At 46.0% G+C, this 27688-nt stretch overlaps 1 protein-coding gene across 1 annotated transcript in view; it reads right to left on the reverse strand.

Moving 5' to 3' along the window:
• Positions 1 to 21509, reverse strand: part of LOC144145356 (glutathione S-transferase 1-like) — a 45625-nt gene extending 24116 nt beyond the window's left edge. Inside the window, exons 1-4 of the mRNA XM_077676927.1 lie at positions 21270 to 21509; positions 19618 to 19676; positions 13499 to 13640; positions 9885 to 10055 (exon numbers count right to left, since the gene is read on the reverse strand). Coding sequence (XP_077533053.1) covers positions 9885 to 10055; positions 13499 to 13640; positions 19618 to 19676; positions 21270 to 21410 — 513 coding nt within the window. The 5' untranslated portion in view covers positions 21411 to 21509. The remainder of the gene's footprint in view (positions 1 to 9884; positions 10056 to 13498; positions 13641 to 19617; positions 19677 to 21269) is intronic.
• Between the last annotated feature and the right edge of the window lie 6179 nt (positions 21510 to 27688).

Consider the following 27688-nt stretch of genomic DNA (forward strand, 5'->3'; position numbering starts at 1 on the left):
CCCACCGCATCAGGTTTTTCCCCTCCAAAAGATGACGACCCACGCCAATGCAATGACGACCGTCACTGGCCCGCGGGGCGCCCGGGACTCCTTCCTTGGAATTTGGGTTCGTCGACCTTTCCCCCGCGAGCCGAGACACGCACGTGAAGTTGGCGAGTCTAAAGTGTCCTGTACAATAGCTTCACAATTATTTCCCTGGGGCTCTTCAGCCGCCACCTACACTCCCTTCCCCCCTCCCCCCTCTCATCTGCGGCATTCCTGGCAGAAATAACCTAGAGACTTTCGCAGGTACTACGAAAACATACGCAAGACTAAAGCAAAACAAGCTGACACATTTCATCTTTACAACAGCGTGACTGGAGGCAGATGGTCCAATTAAGTTTTGAACGCCCAAGAATAGAAAGAACAAGCTTACAAAAATTACTTAACCAAATAAAAAGTTTGCATCTTCTAAATATTCTAAAATTAACAAAGACTGAAATAGAAAATCCCGGAAAATAACAATGAAAACATGATTTTAATCGTGAAATTATAATGGCGCGTGTTTTTTGAAACAATGTCTTCTGCGATTATTTAATGAGAATCGCTCGTCGATCCTTTTTCATTGGTTGAACTTTCTTTTAAACGATATTCAACACGCACTCACTCCAATTACGCAGGCCGTGGCTATATTACTCAGTTGTTGTCGCAGGTTGCTCAAAGCTTTGCTCAAAAAAAAAAACGGCAATACGTCGTTACAAGAAACCAATAAAAACAAAATACACGATGTTACTATCACTGATTTGTTCTATAAATTAAGTCCCCAGAAAAAAAGAAATAAAGAACAAAATTGACTGAAAGCTTTAAATATGTCGGCTCATATTCCACAAATAAATGTACATTTTGGGAAAAGCCGCATAACCATCCGCTGGCCTAAAATAACGCAGAATTGCGAGCGAGAACATTTCTAATAGTTCGGAATGGCTTGCTTTCTCCATCGAATTATACTCCAAGCCACTCTAACATCCCAATAAACCAAATTTAAAGAAACGAATCGTAAGCACCCACTTTCTTCATTTAAACCAGAGAAAGCTTTGTGTTTCAGCTGTCTTCCTCATTAAATGACTGATTATTTTTTGTGTACTGGAGCCGTGTTTGCATGTAGCATTTGAAAGGCAGCCACTGAAAGAAGGCATACATTTTTGTCATGTTAAAAAAAATGCATGCAACTATTCCGCAGAAGCCCAAAGAGCTAAGCCCTTCATAGTTATAAATTTGTTTTGAAAGAAATAGATGAGCGGTATGGATGCCTACAGTGTACAACAAATTAGGAACACAAGATTGCTGTCGAAATACCAACTTTAAATGCAGTAAGCGTGAATGTAATAGAACAACCTCGCTTATCTTTTGTCCATCCACCCAAAAGACGCTTCTCTAGATGTGTACGATTTATTCAACGAAACGTCTTGACAGAATCCCCCTTCTACGAAACTCCGTTCGCTAAGATAGGCTTATTTGGTGGCGGTTTATTTCAGCGCATTAACTGATTGTAGGCTTACTTGTTTAAAACCACCGCTATGGTTTTATTCACACAGTGGAAGGGTTTCGCCTTGAATATCAGCTGTGCAAGAATAATTTGCGTTGAATTGAATAACTACATTGCTTTCCGCAGTGTCTGCGTATATACTGTTTAGTTTGCAACCTGCTACACTGAAGCCATTTATGGTAGGTTAAAGCCAATGGTCTGATTCTGTTTTATTCGCAATCGCTGTCCTGTACGTTAAGCCAATCATCGTACTAGGTTATGTGTATTTGCTCGATGTTTTTTTTAGGGGCTCGGGCTTTCTGCGTCTCCTGTCATTGTCGTCATTGTAGTCACGGTGCTAAAACACCGGAACACTCGTTTTTCAACGACTTGCGCTAGAAAGTTACATCACCATGGGAAAAAAAGCGTACTAAAAGAACCCACCGGGACACTCGTTTTCTAACGCCTCGCTCTAGAACGCTTCCTGCTTCAAAGAAACGAGACTTTTTCAGCAAAGCTGTATACCTCTAGGCTCTACCCCCAAAAGGATTCATCTCCGTGGGCAAAAACGCCAAGGCACCAAGAATACTGTTATACACTACATGCTTTGCCCCTCCCCAGGTTTCACGTGAGTGGAGATGGTACGGGATTTTTTCTTCTTTCGCAAACACTGTTCGCTAATATGTTCAAACTTTGTGTGGTGGTTGCTATAATTTCTTATCCTCGTATCTAGCGAATTTGAATTTTCCAATTTTTTACAAGGTACACATTCGAGAGAACATTGTATTGTTTATAGTGTAAATATTTCGGCACTGTAGGTTTACGCAGTGTACGCAATGCCATGTATTGAATCCTTGGTGCAAGGCAAGCTATGTGTAAGATTTTTTTGCCTTGGAACCCACCTAGGCCTTTTTGAAAATAAGTAGGTAGCTGGGTTAACTGGTTTATTCAGAGGAAGGGTTGGAAGCCAGTAAACCCCGGCTTCTCCATTTCGCTGAACGAAGATCCATAGATACAATTAAAGATATCACAAGTACACGATATCGTCCACGAGGTTCCCGAGGTTTAGTTGGTCCTTGTGTGTTCGTATTCAGGAATTCGCGGTAAAAGGCTTAAACTATCCGTTATTAGTTCGAAGGGATACCTGTTGAGTTAAAGAATGCATTGAAGGCACGGACAACCTTATTTTGACGTCCAGCGTCAGGCCTTATGGTTTCTGGACCCACCATAATATGGTTAGCTACTGCTATTGTTTGTGGTAGAGTTCATGTTTTAGCCTGCAGTATATTGGGCAGTCTAAAATAACACGCTGGAAACATCTTCCTCTTGCTCTCCGCATGCGCGGGGTGGTGAATTTTCACAGTCATTTTAACAGCAGAACTGGTTAGGCCGAGCTTTGGCCGTCACTCTTACCAAAAAGCCTCGAAGCCTGACAAATAACTGTGGTTCGGGAGGGCATGAAACCATAAACCAGAAACGCCATGAAACCGGAAACCTAACACTGTGCCACCTCAAAGGCCCGAGGGTGGCACGGTTTCAGCGGCGGCAGTGAACAACACAATAACAAGAATTGGAAAGAAAAAAATCCCGGGCCATTTCCACTAACGTGAAACCTGAGGTGGGGCGATGCATGCAGTGGAAAAGTGTATTTTGGCGCCTTGGCGTTTTTCAAAGGGAGATGAAACCACTGGGGCTAGAGGTATACAGCGTTGCTGTAAAAGCCTCTTGTCTTTGAAGCACGAAGCTCTCTTGCGCGAGGCGTAAACTAGTGTACCGGTGTTTTTTTAATAATCGTTACGAAGCGCTCCAGCGCGAGAGGTAAACGAGTGTCCCGGTTTTTTTATTACGCGTTACGTTCTCGCGCAAGGCGCAAACGACTTTTCCTGTTTTTTAGCACCATGACTACGCGAGCCAACGATTACGACGACGAAGACGACGACATGAGACGCCAACATCCCCAGCCCCTAAGGCCGTGGTCGGTATTGAACCAGAGATCCTCGCGTTATGGATACTGACTGAGCATCGCATTCCGGGCGCACCGCATTTCCTTTTGGTTCGTAGCGCGGGCGTTGACTTTAGACTCCGCCGCCATTTCTAGCACGGGCGGCCCATTTTGGGAACGATGTGGAAGCGTGGGGACGAAACGTTCCGGGCCTACCAGTCTTGGAGACCTTTCAGCGGGAAATTGGGAAATAAATGTGAGATGCAACAGACTGGTCTCCGACGAAGGAAGGGGGCCGCCATTCTTTTGCAGTGCACGCTGCGGCATTTTTTAAACAAAAAAATGTGTAGGCAACGCCGAGTCGCGTAATGTGGAAGAGAGCTTCCACATATTGTGGCACCTCTACATTCAATCGGAACTGCAAGGCTAGAAATATTTGAATAGAATCGAAAGAACTGTGATACGCAGAGACTTGCAAAAATTTTTGTAAGGGGGTCTCAAGGCAATAGGTTGTTATTTTTATTATTTTTATTATATTATACTCTGATAATAACCCCAAAAATTGAACGGCTACTTTAAAACGATTAGTACAAGGGATCGTTTCTATAAACCTTGATGTTGAAAAGGAAACAAAAGCCATTTTGAGGTTCAGATAGCCAGACCTTTCGTCTTATCTTTTTGAATTTTTTGGTTCTATACAAGAAAGAGCAGCGGAACGTGAAGAGGAACTCCTACAGAGCATCTTCCGCCCTCTATAATGTTTGTATACGCTTTAAAATCTAAACAATTGCCCAGTTAGGCATTCCATAAAATTCGTGCCCTTCTGTCGCTGGGCTGTTTTGACGCTGTGCTGTTCTGTCCGTGTGCTCTTCCGTCGCGTGCGCTTTTGACGCCGTGCTGTTTTGTCGCGTGCTGTTTTGTCGCGTGCCCTTTTGACGCCATGCTGTTATGTCGGTGCTCTTCTGTCGCGTGCCCTTTCGTCATGCGCTGTTTTGACGGAGCCTCTGCCAAAACACTTAACTCTCGAAAAAAATAGTGCTGTGATTCTGACATTACCTGTATGACGGCTGCTTTAAATTCTGGCGCCATAAATATTAATCAAACGCATTTCAATGGCTCCTCACCTTGTCTCATGGAGGACATTCCCATAATACAGCTCTCAAGTTACAGGTGCAGGACTAGTACCACTCAAAATTATCCAGTTGGTGCGGAAATGATTTTGAACAGCCAGTGTAGGCGTGAGTCATGTGACGAACACAAACAGAACACCCCTTATATCATGTGCGACCACAAAAGAGTACCATGTCTTACCATGAGGTTTAATAGATCACCTGCATTTGTACGAGCAACCGCTTCACCGGCATTAAATGAACGCTATTGACTTGCTTTTTACGTTACGCGCGAAAAAATAATGCCATTGTGAATATGACTCTTAATGATGTCGCATCACTCCTGCGGATGGTTAGCTAGTCACGTGACTTACCATGACGTTTATTACCTCATGTATAATGGCATTATAGGTATCGAATATTCGCTATTCAATCTTGCCATTCCAAACATGATTCATAGTGGTGTCGCATGACTTCCACGTACAATGATTTACCCACGTGAATTACGATGAGGTCTATTGCATCACGAGTATTGGCATCTTAGGCATCAAATGAAGGCTGTCGCATTACTTCTTTAGGTGCTTTTAAAAAGTCTTGTCGCGGTGAACATCATTCCTTATGATTTCCCATAACTCCTATGAATCATAAATTAATCACGTGACTTGCCATGACGTTTTTTACATCCCAAGTATTGGCAACAAGGAATCAAATAAACGCTGTTTATTTCCTTGTTTACATGAAGGCCAAAGAATCTTGTCATATTTAGCGCGATTCCTTATGATGTCGCATGACATTTATCCATTCTGAATTATTCACGTGACTTACCATGACATTTTTACATCACAAGTATTGGCATAGCAGGTATCAAATGAGAGCTGTAAAATTACTTGTTCGCGTGATATTCAAAAAGACTCGTGTCATGGTGAACATAATTTCTTGTAATGTCGCACGACTCATATGGATGCTGAATCAGTCACGGGACTTTCCATGACATTTCTTACATCCCAATTACTGGCATCTGGGCATCAAATAAACGCTGTTGAATTGCTTGTTTACGTGATGGAAAAAAGAATCTTGTCAGGGTGAACATGATTACTCATGATTTCGCAACACCTTTATGAATCATGAATTAGTCACGTGACTTACCATGAAGTTCCTTACATTCCAAGTATTGCCCTCGTAGGTATCAAATAAACCCTGTTGAATTACTTGTTAACGTGATGTACAAGAATCTTGCTATAGTGAACATGATTCTTTATGATGCCGCGTGACTCATATGGATCCTGAATCAGTCAAGGGACGTACCGTGACATTTCTTACAACCCAACTATTGGCATCATAGGTGCCAAGTGGACGCTGTGGAATTGCTTGTTTGCATGATCCGCAAAAGAATCTTGTCATGGTGAACGTGATTCCCTATAATATCGCATGCCTTTTATGAATCATGAACTAGACACGTGATTTACCACGACGTTTTTTGCATCATAAATATTGGTTTCATAGGTATCAGATGAATGATGTTGAATTTCTAATTCAGGTGATGTGCAAAATGAATCACGGCATAGTGAACAAGATGCCTCACTATGTCGCATGCCTTTTATTGATCATGAATTAGTCAGGTGACTTACCATAAAAAATTTACATCACAAGTATTGGCATTATAGTCACAAAAAACGCTGTTGAATTGCTTGTTTGCGGGATGTGCAAAAGAGTCTTGACACGGTGAACGTAATTTCTTATGATTATGCCGGACTTTTATGGATCATAAATTAGTCACGCCACTTACCATCCCTTTTTTACATCAGAAGAATTGGATTCATTGGTGTCAAATGATCGTTGTTGAGTTACTTGTTGTCATGGTGAACATGGTGAGCGATGTTGTCATGGTGAACATCATTCCTTATGATCTCGCATGATCCCTGACGAATCATGAGTTAGTCACATGACTAAGCATGCCATTTTTTACATCACAAGCAATGGCATTCTAGGCATCAAATAAATTCTCTTCCATTGTTTGTTTGCTTCATGTAAAAAAATACCTTGTAATCCTTAACATGAGTCCTTATGACGTCCCGCGACTACAAGGATCATAACTTCTTCACGTGACTTAGAATGAGGTTTGCAAATCAAGAGTACTGGCGTCATAAGTATGAAATAGGTGCTGTTGATTTACTTGTTTACGTGATGTGGAAAACAATGTTGTCCTCCTCCCGGAAAATATTGGTTAGCGCCTGGATTATATTGGTTGGCACCTGGAATATATTCACTGGCGCTGGGATTATATTCATGGGCGCCTGGACTAAATTGAGCGGGAAATCCTATAGAAAGTGCGCATATACGAGCAGTGGTGAAGAATGGGGCCAGCTTGGGATCGTTCTGTTGCTCTCATCAAAAGGTTTCAACTGTTTGGAAATTCCACAGATACTGGTGCAAGGTAGCCGTCGAAATTATCGGCGTAGGGCGCCGTCATTACAATTGGTAGCCGGGAACGGCATTCAGGGTCCGTGTGTCGGCGGCCGCTTTTTTTTGGATACAACGAAGTCGTATTCTTGGAGTCTGAGAGACCAGCGGGCGAGCCTCTTGGATGGATCACGAAGTCAAACCAACCAACACAGATAATGATGACCCGTGACAATCATAAAAGGATGTCCGTAAAGGTAAGGGTGAAATTTCGGCATTAGTAAGATAACCGCCAAACATGCCAGCTCAGTCACAGTATAGTTTTTTTTGAACTTGCTGAGTTCATTACGCTCATTAAAAGCCTTACTCATAAGGGAGGCTGTTGTTCCAGTGTGAACTAAAGTCATTGTCTGTGCACTCTTAGTAAATATTTCAACTTTGTTCTTGACCATAAAGAAGGGGAGAGATATATTTTGTAGAGACTATACGGTGCCCTCATCCCCATCGGCCGCACCCGCTAGTATCCCAGTGGCGGTGACTGGGGGTGCCGACGAGGCCATGAAGATTTGCGCTGGCCTAGGGGCGGTGGATTCAAACTAATGTCAGAGGCGGCAGAATGATTGAAGGAAACATGGCCACTGTTTTATATGCACTTTCTGTCTTTCCTTGATAAAACTTAGTCTGTTTCAAAGGTAATAAAATGACATACGACGTTTTCCCTTTGCTTTGGTAGGCTTTCATCACTGCCTGCGCTTATTTCTGTCTCTCTATCTCTCTCCCTCCCTCCCCCCCCTCTCTCTCTCTCTCTCTCTCTCTCTATGCATACATACATACGCGGCAGCAGCCTCTTATATTTTGACCAATTGCGAAACAGGTGGGTTTACGATATATGGTAAAAACGCACAGTTTTTGGGCCGGTAATAGTTACTACACATTTTCATTTTTATTAACGTACCTGTCTATCAGGAGGTGTAAAAGTCGATCCTCATATGTTACAACATTTCAAAGCAAGCCGAAGTATTTACTTTTTTTTATTGGTTGCGTCTGGTTGAAGATAATATTTAGCATATTTGCCAGGAACGATTTCCGTGTTCGTTCGTAGAAAAAAAAAAGTGTTTGGAAAACTCAGCATATATTTGGTGGAGCACATTTCCTGAGCAACGCTGCTCCTTTCAGGAGGTTTCACAGCTCCTGCTCTGTTTTTCGAATAGGTCCGGGTCTGGGACGGGTTCCACACAATCACTACCCTGGAGAAGACTGTTAACCAGCTGACACATAATTCGGCGCGGCACATATTGGCTATATGGCCTCAAAGAACCAGACACGCTCAAAATAATACAAGCAGTGCATATAAGTTGAATCACTTATAGAACACCGTTCTTGGCCCTTAAAACTAACGCAAAAGCCAGACTAAATATAATTTTTTATTCGCCAAGCCTAGAAGACTGCACAAGGGCTGCCCTCGAAAACGTCGACATTTAAATTATTACAATTAGGCGTACCTAATTGTTGCGAGGATTTGCAACAAGCGCACCACACTTCTCAGATAAAGCGCCTGAAGAAAACAATGACGGGGCGCGCAACTCTTCATTTATGAGGTTATACTACTACAGCGGTTCAACATCAGAAAACAAGCATACCTTTGAAGATTCTACAGGACATACGAGTGGCCCCAATACCAAAAAATATGCACCCGGAGTGCAACAAGCCCAAAACAACTGCTCGAGCTGGAGCCATGTCAGCCGCATAGGCAAACGAGCTAAGTACCTGTTTTGTGGACGCATCCCCTCATCCCCACCATCCCGCCCACGTAACTTGTGTAGTGCATGACGGTGAACAGAAATCACCTCCTGCACAGTAAATACCATTGCGATTGATTCGGCCAAAGAAGCCCTGATACCCCTCGCCATCATCACTGCCGAATACCCAATCACCATACTCACCGAATCTCAAGCAGCTTGCAGAAATTACTCACGAGGCCGAGTTTCTAAAACAGCACTTCGTCGTTTTTTAAAAGACTAAGCATTCCCGAAGTTTGTTTAGTTTGAGTTCCAGGAGACGAATCCTTTGAACGGAATTCCTTGAACTGTTCGCGCCGCTTCCCGCACTTACATACACCGGGCCATTTCTCTAACGGGGCAGTCACCATCTCTTTCACATAACCCGCATCCTCTCCTGCGCTACATAGGTATTTTGCGGACTACCGACAAAAACGGCACTTTTTCCCCGCTCCACGCCACCAGCTCACAAGGGATAAAGCAACAATGTACAGATGACTTCAAACTAACAGATATCCACACCGTACGCTTCTTCATGCAATTCATCTAACAGACTATCAAGCCACCTTCAACTGCTACCCAGCGCCCGGTACCTTATACCATCAGGTGTGGGAGTGCCAAAAAACACCGGACCTGCCACCAATCCCCAACCCCTAAATACAACAGTGGACGGCACGGTTGATCTCCAAGGGCCCTTTGTTCCAGCTTTACCTGGTGCACAGGGCTCGCGCAGCCAGCGTACACCAGGCGATCCCAGACTAGGGATCCCCTCCACAGGGCGGGTGTCCCAACAACTGCACCTGTTGTTCAGAATACAGTTTCTTTCATTCGTTCATTCTGTTTGTCGACTACTGTCTAGATATATGCTGCGGCTGAAGCCCTTCAGATACTTATTGCGTAAAACATAGCTTTTTATGGCGACCACAGTAAGCGTCTAGGCATAGCAAGAAATAATTTTAGTCATGTGCATGTTCAATTTAAGAGGTGTATGCTCAGCGAGATATCTATTTAGAAGCTTTAACACCAGAATTATTTACCGATTATTCTCACTAAAAACTCTCTTAAAGGTTTTGTGGTTTTCACTACTGCGATACCAGTCAAAGGTTACAGTTTGTTTGGAGTTACTAGAGATATCAAATTAGTACACTCACCGGAACAAAACACATCATAATCGAAACAAGCCGGATGTCCGCGACTGTTAGTCCGTTGCCCACCACAAACATCTTGTCCCGGACAATTTCTTGGAGGGGCTTCAATACCTTGTCCTCAAATGCTGACAATTCGTCTCCGACTAGTTTCTTCCTTCGTACAATGGCTGTGCGCTAAACAAAAACACAAAAATAAATTTTTTGGAGGTAATAAACATTTACGATATGGTTGCGCGTATGAATTCCCACATTGAAGTGTGGAAATTTTTAAATCGAAATAACCGCTTTCTGAGGTGTGCTTTGGCGGTTTTAAAGTTATTGACAGCTGAGTACTTTGGCATGCAGATATTTCCGGCATGACTTGCCCTGTCATTTCTTAGAACAGTTGTCATAACAGCCACCAGAGCGTCATTGCGTAACCTTGAATACCTGGTCGCATTTCTGGGTCTTGTTGAACAAGGTTGTGCTCAACATGGTACATACATAACGTACGTGGGGTTGTACTCCTCACAGGTTTGAGGATATGGAAAACGTAACTTCAAGAATTTGCTGCAGTCTGTTCGCAAATTTTACAATCTAAAACATCACTGGCCTTGTTTGTACCTCAGAAGTAATCTTGAGCAGACTTTTTCTTTCGTTTCGCACAGCTAAAACTCTCCAGTGGCTTCTGCAGGCATTAAGAAGGTCCGTGATGCGACACCTGACATCCACACTTTACCGTAATACAGTTGGTAGAGTTGAAGGGCTTGTGAGTATTGGTGGCTATATGTGAAACAGCGTATTGCCGAGGTCGGAAGGTAGTTGAAATAAAGTATATATATATGCAGGTGAGCTTGCAGCACCGCTACGTGCACTTCGCCACATTACTCAATGATCACTGGGCACATGATCTGCCGCATTTTTGTAGGTTGGCGGGACACAACGATGTCTTCAGCACTGAAGTTTTACAATGTGAGAACAGTCTGGAAGGACTAGTAACGGTAAAACTGGACGACATATCTGCTGCAATAAGGAAATCACGCAGGGCCGCAGGGTGCTGGCGATAACAGTAGCTTTGTGCGAGCTTCATGAAGGACGAATGAAGAAAAGAGAGACTTTGGCGGGAGTGATAGCGGGCTTGTTTGGACTAGTTTAGTTTTATCGTTTAAAGCAAACACAACAAGATGTTCATTGTTGTTCCCATCGTCACTTTTATCCATAAAGTTTACAAAAAATGCCAACCATTTTTCTGGTTTCAATTGAATGCTTTGTTTTCTACATTTTCACCGTGAGTATACAGTCAAACCCGGCTATAACGAACCCGGATAGAGCGAATCATGCTATATATTGTGGTAATCCGGCAATAGTGGCGGTGGAAAATCCCGCGCGATGGACATGTGCCGGCTGAGGATGAGGAGGTGGCGCGAGAGGAGCGAGGGCGGAACATGGCGGACTCGGCTGGGCGACGTGTGTGCAGCCGGATCGGCTGAGCAGTGTACCTTGGCGGAGCGGGACTCCCAGTAAAGGTGTGATCGAGGGGGCTCGGTGTCTTTCTGGGGAACCGCGGCCGGGTGCAAGAACCCCGGTACCACATTTGGCGCCCTGAACGTGGGGCCGGCCGTGGTTCCTAGGAAGGGCATTGTGGTCTTCTTCCTCGTTTTGGTGTTCCGCGGCAAATGTGACCGACAGCTCGCTGAAGATGCGGTCAGACACGATCGACCTGGCGGACCAGTCTCTGGTGGTGGACATCTCGGATGCCCTCAGCGAGAGGGACAAGGTCAAGTTCACTGTCCACACCAAGACGACACTGTCGGACTTCCAGAAGCCGGAGTTCTCTGTGCTTCGGCAGCACGAGGAGTTCATCTGGCTCCATGACGGCCTGGAGGAGAGCGAGGACTACGCCGGGATGATCATTCCCCCGGCCCCTCCGCGGCCGGACTTCGACGCCTCGCGGGAGAAGCTCCAGAAGCTCGGCGAGGGCGATGGCTCCATGACCAAGGAGGAGTTCGCCATGATGAAGCAGGAGCTCGAGGCGGACAGCTGCTGACGACTGCGCCGGACACCACCCCCGCGGAGCAAGGCCCGCGGACAGGACCTTGCCACGTTTGGACCTTCTGCAAGGACCCCCGGGTCTTAGGAGGCCACCTGTGGCACCGGTCTACTGCCATCCGGGCTGAGCCGTGGGAGTCCCTCGAGAGTGCCGACGCGACCCGCGGAGCAAGGCCCGCGGACAGGACCTTGCCACGTTTGGACCTTCTGCAAGGACCCCCGGGTCTTAGGAGGCCACCTGTGGCACCGGTCTACTGCCATCCGGGCTGAGCCGTGGGAGTCCCTCGAGAGTGCCGACGACTGCAGCCGAGGGCAGCCAGCGTCGGCCTTTTCTTCGGAGGGGGGGAGAGTGTGGTAATCCGGCAATAGTGGCGGTAGACAATCCCGCGCGATGGACATGTGCCGGCTGAGGATGAGGAGGTGGCGCGAGAGGAGCGAGGGCGGAACATGGCGGACTCGGCTGGGCGACGTGTGTGCAGCCGCATCGGCTGAGCAGTGTACCTTGGCGGAGCGGGACTCCCAGTAAAGGTGTGATCGAGGGGGCTCGGTGTCTTTCTGGGGAACCGCGGCCGGGTGCAAGAACCCCGGTACCACAATATCGAACAAAAATATTTCAGTTATAAAAATACATGGGAAAGATATTCCTTATAACGAAGTTCACATCCGATATATCGAACTCCGCGCGCCTAGAATGGACGCCGAAATGCATGGTCTCGCCGTGACGATTGAGATGTGGATTGGCCGCGACCACGGAGCCGCGACAGGGACCTTGCGCCTTGCACGGAGCGAAGTGACGGCCGAAACTTTCCGTAACTATTTCCGACGCGTGGGACGTACGACGGAACCCGCCCAGTCAGCGAGTCCGGACCAAGACAGCAGCATCGGTGAACTGTGGGAAGAGCTCGCCAGTGTTGCCGATTATGTCGCGAGTGAAAGTTGTCCGATGCTTATAGTGAAGCGCTTTCGGCAGTCGATGTGCTCCGCCAATGCTTCTTCGATTTTGGAGAACGCAGACTCGCAAACAGTGTTTCGTGTAGAGAATGTGTGCCAGTTGTAGCCGCCAAAACGAAAGTGAAAACAAAAATCACCGCTTTTTTTTTGCAAAGTAGGCAGTTAAGGCGGAAAAGAAGCATTATTAATTGCAATAAATGGATTATGTTGTGTATGGTTAATGACTTTACTGTGTTCGTTTCTTCATCCGGGAATGCTGGAGTTGAGGAGGGGGGAGAGGGGGGGGCTACTGCGCATTGCGAACTCGTGACAATAGGCTCGTTATAGGCGGGTTCGGCTATATCAAACTATTGCATATATCGAACAAATCGCGGTGCATATTGCAGTTCGCTATAAACGGGTTGGACTATATAACAAAAAGTTGTTTCAAATCAACGTTTTTGAATAGCTCTATAATGGGAGGTTATCCTAGTTACACCGACATACGACATGTTGGTATGCTGTCGAGAAATTGTAAGTAATGCTTAGACATTTTCGAACAAAAGTAAAGCAATATACAAGGGAATCTGACATGTCGAAAGTCGGGATTATTAGGTGCTTATAAGGTGTTCAGGTAATGACGAAATTATGGCACTCACAATGTAAGATGAAGCAACCGGTTGAATGAAGCTTGAAACCAAAGACAAGATTTGGTCCACCTGCGCTCGTTTGTGAACTTCCTTTGGGTAAATGGATGATTCCGGAGCGTAATTATTCAGAAGGTAGTAACAGATGGCAGTACTAAAAGAAGGCAACATTACATCAATCAAACTACTACGAATGTGACCGGGAGTAAACAAAGACTTACATTTTACGGGAAATATTTAAATGTGCGGAAACATAAGTAACTAAGCACGAGAAAAATGCAGTGTCGCTATATCCTACAAATGGCACACAAAATAGCCGACTAATGGCAAACAGAACACCTAATGGCTCAAAAACAAAAGAACATGTGCAGTTATGTGGCTGCGAAGTATATGGCTGCGTAACTTATAAGCGGAGACGTCAGCTGATACAGATACAAGGGGCATGCCTGTGTCTCTGAGGACTGGTTTGAATTTGTTTTTATTTTAAGACATTTTATGTCTTTGAACGTTGCAAAGCGCGAAATTAACTGGAAAAGTGCCTCTCTCAACATTGTTTTGAATCTCAAAACACAGACGTAGATCCCCTCTCCAATTTTCTATATTACAGATGTTAGTATGACGATGCTACCGTGAGCCAAGTGGGCTTCTATAAGAGCTAAATCAGTAACAAGTCAGTAAACAAGAATGCAGAGCTGTTGGCCGAGGCGGACAGGGCCTTGCAACAAATAGACGACAATAGCGACACGATGTGTTACCAAGGCACAAACGTCACCAGTTTTCCCTTACCCTCGTGCCTCAAAATGCATCAAGACACAAGACACGGCTCTTCGCCCAATAGCCATCTCTCACTTATTTCTTCCCCTCGCGCCATGTGCCTGCCTCTTTGTTCCTGCTGTCATGAAAATCTCGAAGCACAAGCGGAATTTGTTAAATTTAGTTATATCTGGGGACAAAGAAGGCCACATGCTACAAGTTGCAGACTTCAAAGTATTTTCTGGCCTCGTATTTTGCAGTGAAATAACGTCAATCTCATTTTGAAGGTGTCAAGAATAATACTCGATACGTTTACTTTTATAACCGTTTTCACTAACACTTTGCCACTTCATTGGGAATCAACGCTTGTTATTTATTCCTAATCAGGTTTTCCTTCAATTTTAATGATATTTTTGCTTAAACGCCAACTGCTGTGAAATTTGTGACTTCTTGAAAGTACTCTTTCCGTATAGTCTTCAATAAAAATGCAAGATATGAGATGAGTAATTGTAGGGTTTGCTACTGAGCACGAGGTCGCGGGTTCAATTCCCGGCCGCGGCGGCCGCTTTTCTGATGGAGGCGAAAAGCAAAAACGCCCGTGTGTACGAGATTTCGGCGCACGATAAAGATCCCCAGGTGGTCAAAATTAATCCGGAGCCCTCCACTACGGCGCGCCTCATCGCCTGCGTTGCGTCGGCGCGTTAAACTCCCACAATCAATCAATCAATTGTAGGGTTTACCGCGCCGACGCAATGCCGGCGATTAGGCACGCCGTAGTGGAGTGCTCCGGAGTAGTTTTGACCCCCTGGGGATCTTTACAAGCGCCGAAAGTGGCCGCCGCGCCCCAGAATTGAACCCGCGACCTTGTTCTCAGCAGCGCAATGCATCAGCCACTCAGCCACCGCGGCAGGTAGATATAAAATGCGAAAGCTGAACTACGCGCATGCACACAGCAAACGATCAGCCAAAATCTGCGATTTGTAAGCCGAAATTGAGGAGGGTACGGGTGTTACGGCCAGGCTCAAGGGACGTTGCAGCCCATTACTGGCGGTCGACCAGCCGCCAGCTCGGAAAGGAAGCCGGCACGCAACGTCTTTGCGGACGCGCGTGACTGCCCAAGAGATAGGCCTGGCGAAGCTGAATTGCTTCTCCAACCCTGCCGCGTTCGTTGTCTTGCCTAAGTGCTAAACAACGGCGCAATAATTGACAATAATTGACAAAGAACAACGGCGCAATAATTGATCTGCAGACCAAGTCGATCACTTTTTCACTCGCCGCTGTGGACCAGTGGCTAAGGCTGCAGAGCACGAGGTCGCGGGTTCGATTCCCGGCAGCGGAGGCCGCTTTTCTGATGGAGGCGAAAAGCAAAAACGCACGTGTTGATTAGATTTCGGCGCACGTTAAATATCCCCAGGTGGTCAAAATTAATCCGGAGCCCTCCACTACGGCGCGCCTCGTCGCCGGCGTTGCGTCGGCGCGTTAAACCTACAATCAATAACTTTTTCCTCCGATCACTCCGTGACGCCGGACCCGAACCCCGAACACCGTGCAGCTGTAAGGATCGTCGATGATCAAGTCACCCTGCCACCCCGCGCAAGCTTGACGATCACCGTCTACTCTGAGGGTGCTGCTCTTGGCATCGAAGCTATCGTGGAGAGTGACCAAAGGCTGCTTATCGACCGCGGAGTGTCTGTCGCAAGAGGCATTGTGCGGTTTAAGCAACGAAGATGCCACGTTTTGGTCACCAATTGTGTTCCTGGAAGAAACGCAACAAGGGAGTGACGTGATCGAGGTTGCAGACTTTGAACGCGCACCCAAAGAGACCTTCAAGCTTCCGCATCCTTTTGACGTGAATCCAGCGTTACCACAAGAGGAAAGGAACTAGTTAGTGGCTTTGCTACATCGCTACAGCGAGTGTTTTTCGTCGAACTCAAAGGTACGTCATGCACCTCTGGAGAAACACTGGATGATAACCGAAGATGAAGACCGACCTACCCGACAGTCGCCGTACCGCGCGTCTTCAGACTAACGCCAAGCCATCCGGACTCAAGTAGACAACATGCTCAGCAACGACATTATACAGCCATCGAAAAGTCCGTGGGCTGCGCCGGTTGTACTCGTGAAGAAAAAAGAGGGCAATTTAAGGTTCTGCGTCGACTACAGGCGAATGAACAAAATCATTAAAAAGGACGCGTACCCCCTGCCACGAATCGACGATGCCCTCGACAACCTCTGCCACGCGAAGTACTTCTCATCGATGCGTCAGAAGACCGGCTACTGGCAAATTGAAATGGACGAGAGAGACCGAGAGAAGACTGCATTTAAAACGCTGGACGGTCTATACGAATTCAAGGTGATGCCGTTTGGGCTCTGCACGGCACCCGCAACGTTTCAAAGTGTCATGGACACTGTGCTAGCTGGCCTGAAGTGGCACACCCGCCTCGTATACCTTGACGATGTTGTGGTATCCGCCCGGTTTTTCGGTGAACACCTTGCAAGGTTGGAGCCTGTGCTCGAGGCTATTCGCTCGTCTGGGTTAACGCTGAAGCCCGAAAAGTGCTGCTTTGCTTACCAGGAACTCAAGTTTTTGGGACACGTCGTCAACCCCGCGGGAGACCTACCTGGCCCGGCGGAAACATCAGCCATAGCGAACTTCCCACGACAGAAAGATAAAAAGAGCGTGCGAAGATTTCTCGGAGTATGCGCACACTACCGGCGCTTCGTCGCAAGCTTCGCACGCATTGCAGAGCCACTCACGCGCCTGACAAAAGATAGCACCCCTTTCGCCTGGGAAAACGGACACGAAAAAGCATTCTGCGATCTGCAACAACGCCCGCAAAACCCGCCCGTGCTCTCTCATTTCGACGAAAACACCGAAACGGAAATGCACAAGGACGCCAGCGATATAGGTTTGGGTGCCGTTCTTGTCCAAAACCAAAGTGGTTGCGAAAAGATAATCGCCTATGCAAGCCGAGGTCTGTCGAAGGAGGGAAAAAACTACTCTGCCTCCGAAAAAGAGTGCCTGGCTATCATATGGGCCATATTCAAATTTCGCCCACGCGTTTATGGCAGACCGTTCAAGGTTGTGACAAAACACCATGCGATGTGTTGGCTCGCCAATTTACAGGAACCCTCTGGCCGTCTTGGGCGGTGGAGCTTGCACCTGCAAGAGTTCAACGTTACAATAGTTGATAAAGCCGGCAGCAAATACTCAGACGCCGACTGCCTGTCCCGCGCCCCCCGTCGACCCACCACCACAAGACACCGACGAAGGCAGCGCGTTCTTCGGAGTCGTTGCAGAGAGCGACCTAGCCAACCAGCAGCGTGCCGACCCCGACCTCCGCGTCACGATCGACTACCTCAAAGGACGCAACGCCGCCGTGCCTAGGGCGTTCAGGCGGAACTTAGCAGCATTCAGCCTCAAAAACGCCGTCCTCGTGAATAATGTCAGCCCCGAAAGAGAACGAATTATCTACTTGTTATCCCCGCAGATCTTCGTGATGAAATTTTGAAAGCGTGCAACGACGACGCGTCTTCCGGACATTTCAGAACAGCTCGCACTACTGAAAAAATCAAGGCGCAGTAGTTCTGGCCCCGACTTATATCCGACGTAACCCACTACGTTCGGAGTTGCCGTTACTGCCAGCGACAAAAAACGCCGCCGACAAGGCCGGCCGGAGTACTACCACCGATCGCCATCCCGTCGAGGTCCTTTCAACAGATCGAAAAGACCTTTAGGCCCGTCCCCTACGTAACGATCACAGAACAGGTGGCATGACGCGTGACGCAGAGACCACCGCTCTTCCGAGGGAAGTGCACAAGAAGTCGCCAAGTTCTTCATAAACCAAATTGTGCTGCGACAATGAGCCCCAGAAGTCCTCATCACAGACCGTGGAACCGCCTTCACTGCGGAGCTTATGCAAGATAACGCTACAGCAGCACGGACCACCGTCGATCTACGGCGCACCACCCCAAATGGAACGGACTAACGGAACGCCTGAACAAGACAATCGCGGATATGCTGCCTATCTACGTGGAAGTTCAACATAAGATTTGGGACGAAATCCTACCGTACGTCACGTTTGCGTACAAGACGGCTGTCCAGGAAACCACACAGATGATACCTTCCAAGCTTGTCTACGGAAGATAGCCGGCAACGATGCTTGACACCATGCTTCCCCACGTGGAAGAAGACGACCTCAACGCCGACGTCCAAGGATACCTTCAGCGTGCGGAGGAGGCCCACAAGCTCGCTCGCGTTCTCACAACCGACCAGAAGCTGGTGGTAATATTGAATAAGTTTGAGACCCGACATGAGATGTACCCAGCTTTCAGAAAGCCAATGTCGTTTGAGCCTAATTTCGAACCTTTCCGAACGAAACTACCCGCCATGCCTATCATAAGACCATTGGAGGTCAAACAATTTTGCCGGCCATTGGTATCTTTTCATGTTCATTATCCTCGATACGCTTTGCCTTCCTCCACTCGACTATCGATAGTCGCGTCTAGTCAGCTAGGACAGCGGGCGGCTGGATGTTTTAAAAACTGACCACTAATATTGTGCACTGTTGTGGCAAAGGCAGTGGCACGAAATGATTTACCCTGCAGCCTGCATGTTACAACGGCTTTTGTTTGAATTGCCTTTTTTGGAGCCTTTCGTCGTTTTAAGCGGCGTGTATTGTTTCTTTCACATTTTATGTACGCCAGGCAACTCGTCGATTTATAAAATATTAGTGCGTCCGACCTCATGAACTGCAGTAAGGAAGCAGGTATGACGGTATGCCAACCCGTCAACCGACTCAGTGGTGAAGTGCATGGGAGCAGGTTGCTATAGGACAGGAAAAGCATATTCCTGCGCATGCAGCTATTCCCTACCTCCCGCACATGCGACAACCGGCTGCAAGCCGCCATACAGGATGGCGGCTCAACAGTTAAAACGGATGGTACCTTCATCCCGACGCAATCGTGCCATTGCTCGTTGTAAAAAAATTGAAGTCCCTATGCAGGGCAGCAAGGTAAAATAATGTTTGTTTGTGAAAAAGACCGCTTTGTACACATCCTAAATTTTTCTTTTGTACTAGTTCTTTTATCTTCTTTTGCACTCAACTTTAAAACTACGTATTTTAAATCTATGTAATATCGCTCCTCTAATGAAGCACTCTCCCCAACTTCCCACTAGGTCAGACTATACGGATCAAAGTAGATTACTACAGTTGCCTCGTAGAATATAAAAGCAGTAGGGACATTCTTTATAGAAAAACGTCTTATAGATTTCTCTTGAAATCATTTCGCAATCCCGTTTTTTGTCAACACTTTAATAATTTCGACCTAGTTCTAGATGGGCCTAAAATAAGTGCGTGAACCTCCTCTGGGCTTACCTTTCGTAAAGTATAAAACCACCGTCGTCAATCGTCGGGACCTTATGCAGCGGACTTATCTAGAGGAGATGATTAGAAAAAATATAACTATAACCGTAAAAAATATAACCATAACCCAACAAATTCATAATATCTATCTGTCAGCCTCTTGCTTCACCGCGAAAACAAATAAAACATCATACGCGTGAGTTTTCACTGAGTGCTTCGTCTTTCATAAAGGTGTTGACAATACATCATTAATACACAGGTTTAGGCCTTCGACTCTTACCTTGTCACATATTAGCAACGGTAAATATTTCCTGCAACAGCCCGAACTTTATAAAGGCACATACGGGTCATGTCTCTGGAAAGCTGGTTTTGTCTATATGCGAGTAGGGCAGTGAATCGAATCTGTTTAGACAACTTTCTCGTGTTTTTGATTTGAAAGCACCTGTAGGGGCGCAGGGCGTGATCGTCTCTTTCCTCAATTGCATTGCAGATCTTCCGGAATGTTACAGGCCCACACTTTGCTCGTACGCAGGAGGGCATGCGGCGCCAATTTTATCCAGAAGTCTTTGCGTTTTCTTCAAGCAGGTTGTGATTGAAGAGAACGGTGATTACCAGTGACCGTTGTTTATGTTGGCCTCCAAAATGAAAGAGTACATTGACCTCGCGCACGAAGCGTCCGCGGATTTCACATCAAGACATTTACATGCGCGTTCAGAAATGCTAAGTGGGCTTAGCGAAAGCATCCCTATATCGTCGTGCTTTTTGAAAGAGCCCTCTAGACAACCGCTTTCGTACACATTGAGGTGAAATGGCGACTCCTTGGGCATTCAACAAGCTTTATTCTTTCCGCGAATATTATTGGTGATTTTAATTTTGAAGTACACCTACAAGGTGAATAATACTACCCAAATAAAAGCGGTTGGTTTGAAAGACATGACTCTCAAAAAGGTTTTATTTGAAGAAGTCGGCGAGTATGGCAATGGTAATGAATACAGCTATTTTGAGCCGTTATAACACAGAAAATAACTGGCCACGTTTCCTCCGCATATCTCTTTCGTGAATTTGAAGAAGCGGGTCAATGTTCTACATTTTAAACATTGCGGTTTTTAAGCCTGGCACCGTGCCCTGGTTCGAAGATACTTTAATCGTTTTTGCTTACTTCTTTTCGTCGTCTTGTCTTCCCTTTTAAAATAAATTTATTCATTCAGTCAACCCCGACAAATATGCCGTACACGAAGCAACTTCGCGCCTTTGCTATGCTTTTGTAGTTGTTGCCACCGTGGGCATTTACCATCAGACGCAACCTTTTGCGCATGCGGCAAATTGTTCTCCTTATTTGCAGCAATGTGTGAAATCACTTTAACCTTTACGCTTACTTGTTAAGGTAGCCGTTTGTTGAAATATTTGCACAAAACATCACGGTTTGTCATGGTCAGTGTTTAGTATAGATTGCCTCTTCGGCGTTGCCAAGAGGAGTGACTCTAACTACAAGAAACGTGATCAAAAATATAAGCTTCCACGAAATGGAATGAAATCAAGGGGGCAATGACGTTACTTTAATGTGTGTTAAAATACGCAATATTAGAGTCAGCAGCCACGCCCTTAAGCAATAACCTGGCAACAATCCAACGAAATTTCTTGCTACAGTTACGATGCTCACTTACCTTTGTATAGCTCGCAGACATGTGATCTTGCTTTTCGTAATCTAGTGCCTTGACATTCATTTCGACGCCTATATGCTTGGCTAGCATTTGAATAAAGAGGCATGGTTCCCTTGTTGGGATTACGTAAATATCAATGCCCATTTTCTTGATGAAATCGTCAAGTTATCTAAGTGTGGGCCCGTGTGGCTGGCAGGCTGGCGTAGGTGAGCAGGAAATTTTTGTAGTGTAGCTGAGTCGAAACGCATGGTCCGCATTTGGCGCGAGAGAATAAGAAAAAAAAAACAGAAAAAACCGCTACGAGAAAACCTGTTTCCGTTCTACAATTCACCCGGCCTACATCTGTTCTCCCCATCTGCGCCCCGGCTACGTGGCCGCTTGCCTCGAATGGCAGTGGAATGAGTATCACCAGGCCTATTCGCCACTCTTGTTTCGCGAGTTGTCGTGGTACACCAAGATTTAGGTGTTGGCAAGTGAGAGAATATTACGACAACGTATTCATACGTTGTCTCACTTCTGGCATATTTGGCGAACTGAACACACGTGAACCTCGAGAAATAGCTTACACAACCCAGGTGGTATCGCTGCGATTCTTGCGGTTTAGAGGTTATTTATAGTACGACGAATTATAACATTAAAAAATTGGTCACCTTTGCAATTCAGATGCGAGGACCGAGAAAACAGCGGATGTTGTTTTCACAAGCTGCAACGTCCTGTTCCTTAAGTCCGCCCTTTTCTTAAGAGAATGAATATTAAAAAGTGAAGCTTTCCCTATAAAAACTGAGTTATATCAAATTCCAGAAACCACCCTTCTAAAGTTATGTATTTATACAGCCAAAGTCCCGAGTTAAAGTATACTTCTACTCAGCCAAAGTTGATAGCCAATTCCCGCGCCACGAACCCAACCAAGAAGCTGTACGCCTCGAAAACGGTTAAAGCGCAACTGGATAGACGTCCGTGTCAAAACGTAAGCGACACAGGTTCGGTAACGACCATAGGGAGCGCTTTTTGTCTTTCTAATTGACCGTACATGTTATTGTTCCGCACCACTGTTAGCCACGTACACCTCTGGCCTTTGACGATGCTCAGTGGTCAGGTTGCCGGTTTGACTGCGTAAAGGTCCCGGGTTTGATTCCTGTGGCCTCTCTAATTATATTTTTCTGCTCGTGGGATCTTGCCTCCTCGCCACTTTTTCTCACATTTCTTGTACTAGTACTTTCCCCCTCCGCACTTCACCAAGCGCAATTTCTGTTTAATAGTCCGCAAGCACAGAAGAAAGCTTGAGAAGCTCCGGTGTGAACAAAATGGCTGCAATCGAAGCTGTGAAGGTGGTTAGAAAGCAAAGCTTTCAACGACGCTCACAACCATCGCCCATGCGACGTCACTTGAATTCACACACGTGGCTCTGCAAAGGGTGAAACCAGTGATTCTGCAGCCGTTTCCTGGAATACGCGGTGCAGCGTCCCGAAAGCAGCTGCAGCGTCGACCACGGCAGGGCTAGAGCGGCGGACGCCGCCGTTATAGCCCAACCGTGAGTCGGAAGAAAGACAACGGAGAGGAGCATCTTTCGAAGGGTGAGACAGTGGAACCTAGCCATACTGACGTGCTAGCTTGGGGCTACACCACCACGTGACACAAGCGCAGTCACCAAAACAATTCGGCATGTTAGCTTAGTGATTCCCATTTAAACCTATAAAAAAGTATTTAGTATAGTACGATTGAGAATTGCGAGAAAGCTAAGAGAACGTTTATTACCGCTTTATTACCACTTTATTACCGCTTAAAACGCTACCGAATTGGTATTCACAAAGTTAGAAAACAGGGTCCCTTTCGTGGGAAGCAGTGCACAAAAGGCAGCGTTTCTCTAGTGGCCAGGTGTCTGTATGTGGTTTGTACATTTTGTTTTTCTGCCCTGCAAAACAATCCTTAACGTATGTTGGCCGTACGACCACATAATTCCGTCGGGTGGGGGTTACCCCGGAGGTTCTCTCAAACAAGTTAATCAAGTGGTGTGAGACAGCGCGCAATGGGCAGAAGCTAATCCAAAACGCCCGAAACAACCCTGGCTAAAGCAGACGACAAAGCCGCACCGCCGATTGCGCCGCCAGTGAGCAGGCACTTCCGCATGGGGGGGGAGCGCTGTGTAAATTCGGCGCGCATCTACAGTGTGCTCCGTAAATGAAACCCTCCGCCTCTCACCCTCCCAATCCCACTGCCGCCCCTGCCGCGTTGGGGGTTTGTTGTCCCGCACGCCACGAAAGAACCGTTGGCTGGTAGAGCTATAAAGCTTTGCTTTAAAAATAACTTCACAAAACAGGCGCTGGGAGCAGCCTCTTCAGGCGCTTTTATAGCGACGTCAAAATTATCGGCACACGTGCACGCACACACACGCACGCACGCACGCACGCACGCACGCACACACGCACACATGGTTCGATGTCATTATATCAGATGCTTGTAGCCGGGGAAATGTCATTAATTCTAGAAAGTTACCTATCTCGCGTCAGCTATGCGCAGTTACAACTGCAGTGTTCTGTATCTCCCACATGTAACGTTTAAGTGGAGCGAATTGTCATTTCAACGCAGCTGCTTTATTTTTATTTGACCACTGCCATCAATGGAATACCTCCAGTAGCGGTCTGCGATGCTGGAGTTGACCTGCATGAACTATAGCTCCTCGAAGTCGAACAGTTATTATACTGCAAACACTGCAACACCCTTTGTACCGGTAGAACTTCTCGTCACTAAAGGACGGGATCGGTTTTTCACCGGAACAGACAAGGTACTACATGAAAGCATTTGATAACAACCAGTTGCCGGTCATTAGACGCCTTTACGTAAAACCGTTCTGCAAAAGCACGGCGCAATGAATAGCACCTGCGCTGATGTTTTTGGGTATTTCGCTTTGTTCGTCTATTGTTGGTGCAGTAATATTTGCGAAAAATGTCTACTGATGAAATTCAATATCCATACCTGCATTCAGATGTGCAGTAACTGCCAAAGCGGGAACGTGAGTTCAGTGAGCGTAACTGTTGATGTTATTACGCCCTAAACACTCGCCAAATAAGAAAGTAAAAACAACAATTAAAATTTTGATTTTAAGCGGTCATTTTTGAAGCCTCTTGATCATTGAAAGACTGGCTGCAATGCACATTGCACAAGAATAAAAAACACGCTTGGCCACGTATGCAGGCGCCACATTCAATGACAACCTTTCACGTGAGAAAGAAAAACAGCTTACTCATCAAGCGCCCCGCAAACGCCCGGTAGGGAGATTCATTTAGACCAGCTCCTCAAATCGAAGAACCACGTATTGGCGAATGATAAGAGTTTGCATCTACAAAAGTCCGTGTCAGGGCTGCGATGTGCCAGCTCACAAACAGTTGGAGCTGGACCGAAAGAATGAAAAAAAAAATACGGTATCTTAATCCACCCACGCGCAATATTTGAATGGTGAATACGTTATAGATGAGCATTGCCGGACACAGAGTTAGTTTTAGCACCATTGTTTATTTGTGTAGTTGCGGTACTCGTAATCGCCGTAATATGCGTCGAAGAGGTCGTTGTCTTCTTTGCAGCGCGTGCTGGTTGGAAAGTTGCAATGGCAGGCTTTCACCAGATCTTCATCACCGACTCCAGGCAGTGGTGGCGCGATGTGAAAGTCGTATCGGCAAGAACAGTCAAACTCGTAGCCATGTCACCAAATATTCATATTCGCTTCTACAGATTTCAGTGGTCGCAGGTGACCCATCCTAAGCAGGGTGGGTTTGCACATTTAGCACTAGCGCTGGGGCTTTTTTACATGCGCAGTACCCCTTTACGACTGCGCTGGATTTCTTTTTTTGCTAAAGCCACTGCCTGTGCCAGGGATGCCTGGCGGTCGCCACGAGGCACGCGGTCACGATAGCTCGGCATTTTGTTAGTATTCTTTTCTGCGATGGCGATTTTGCGGCTTGCAGAAGAGCTCCTCTATTAGCAAAACATCATGAAGACGTCCCATGGCTGTAAATGTTATACCAGCCAGGATTGGACGGGCGGAACACTGTTTGGTAAATGAGCAAGTGTGATGGTAGCAACACAAATCGTTATTTGAATATCAGAGTGGCTGCAGAAACCTTCTAAATACCTGGCACATTTGCAATGACCAACTGGCGTTCAAAGCTAGTTCTTGTCTCTTTGATGTTGACGGCGTGCGTGATAATTAAATTTTGTGTCGTTCGTAAGGGCATTCCTTTACTTATTGCGCCACATGCTTTGATGGCTAAACCCCCTACGTGAGTTTATTTACTGGTGAGTGAAGCCCTGAACGAAATGGATGACGTACATTGTCGCATATCTCCGAAAACAGCTAACTAACTTCTTATATTTGGTAATTCTTTTATTGCTAAGAATTTGTTTCAATACCAATTTATTTAAGGAAGAAAATGACAATATGTGCGGCGCGCCAAGCACTCATCTTACTTGGGTATGGCTTCTCGGGAAAGCTTGGTTCCCTGTTTAGTTGGTTGAAGACGCAGATTCTGTGCCCCTGCAAATTTTACTCTGATGTTGTAAGACGTGTTTCGCGTCTAACATGGCAAACACAACGGCACAAAATTTTTAGGTGGGCTAATTTAATGAGAAGCCTTCCGTTTGCCCCTAAGCTAAAATTGTGAAAAACGAAAAAATATTAGATTTTAAGGTTTTTATTTCATATTTGAAAAAGTAGGTGAAACAGACAAGATAACCACACAACGGTGTTATATCAGAAATAAGCAGCATATTAAAAATTCCGTTTAACTCGACTGAAAGTTGGGCGAGTTGGAGACACATCTTGGGAAAAAGCGCGAAAAACGACTACACGTAGAAAAGAACACGGGCCGGCGCGCTTTTCTAAGTGCAGTCTTTTTGTGCACTTCCTGATCGCCCCCCCCCCCCCCCCCCCCCCGCCCCACCAAAAAAATTCCGTAAGAACCCTTATAACAGCACTTTTTCCTTACCCCTCCCACGTTTAACCTCATTTCTATGACATTATTATGTTAGGTCCGCCATCTAACCGCACAAGTCACTACAATGGTTTCTTGATGTACAAAAACAAGCAAGGAGCGCGTCTCCGCCGATGTTCCATCCGTCACTGACCCTGCGAACGTCCCTCTCCATTTTGCAACAATTTGTAAAACATTTGGTATTGTATCGCTTCCCACACGCTTCTCTAATGCCTTTGAGAATAAAAGTATTCAAACAAAACAAAAACAAAAAAAGCAAACAAAAAGCTAGAAAGCGAGCAACCAACACAGAAACCTATAAATAAATCATGCATTAGTTGATGCTCATTTTGTGTCGATGGGAAACGGACACAAAGGCCATTGTCCCAAGAAAATGTGGCCTCGAAATCGCTAAAAATAAACCCACAATTCTTAAGTGACGCGGTTTGACCAGCATTAAGACTCCGAGCATCCCAAAGAACGCACATTCACCAATAGAGAAGAATCGATTGCGCGTGCACCCGCACACCAGTCAGCGTCGTCGCATCGTTACATTGTTGGAGCGACCGTCGTCCTGTTCTGTTCTCATGACTTGTTTGTAACTTATTTAAAAGCCGCGTTTATTTTACAATGACACCGTGCAGGTAGAAGTTACATTACTGTTACTGCACACACGTTTAGCTAGGGAGTCCTTGCCAAATTACTTGACCTCGTGTCCCGAGAAATTTTGGAGGGGGGTCCTGGGAGTCCTTGCCAAATTACTTGACCTCGTGTCCCGAGAAATTTTGGAGGAGCATTTCACCCACGTCGAAAGATTGTGACGTCTTTAATGTCGGCGGTATTCTCACGCACGACAATGCTCGAATTGCAAATGCTTTCAACGATCATTTCAAATCCGTTTTTTCTTGTGACAATTTTGTATTACCGATCTTTGAAACTATTTCGCCGCGAATGCCCGATATTGTTGGTAGTGAACAGGGCATATTGAACATGCTTGTGAAACTTGATATCAGAAAATCTTGTGGACCCGACAATATCCCTAACGCTTTCTTAAAGAGATACGCTGAATGGATCTCGAAGTACCTCCATGTTCTTTTTACAAAATCGCTGCGCGAGGGCCAGGTTCCGGACGACTGGAAAACAGCCAGAGTCAAGCCTATCCATAAATCAGGAAACAAGCAGAGTGTCAAAAATTATCGTCCTGTCTCGCTAACATCAACCGTTTGTAAGGTTCTCGAACGTATTATCCACAATAGTATGTCACATTTTCTGGATGAACATAATATCTTAAACCAGCATCAGCATGGATTCAGGAAGGGATTTTCAACAACGACACAATTGGTATCAACAATACACGACTTCGCTACTTCAATTAATAATGGCAAACAAACCGACGCAATTTTTATGGATTTTTCAAAAGCTTTTGACAAGGTTTCGCAAAATAAATTAGTATACAAA

This window comes from Haemaphysalis longicornis, unplaced genomic scaffold, assembly GCF_048455015.1.
Source record: "Haemaphysalis longicornis isolate Haplotype H1 unplaced genomic scaffold, Haemaphysalis longicornis Haplotype H1 scaffold_7, whole genome shotgun sequence".
NCBI lineage: Eukaryota > Metazoa > Arthropoda > Arachnida > Ixodida > Ixodidae > Haemaphysalis > Haemaphysalis longicornis.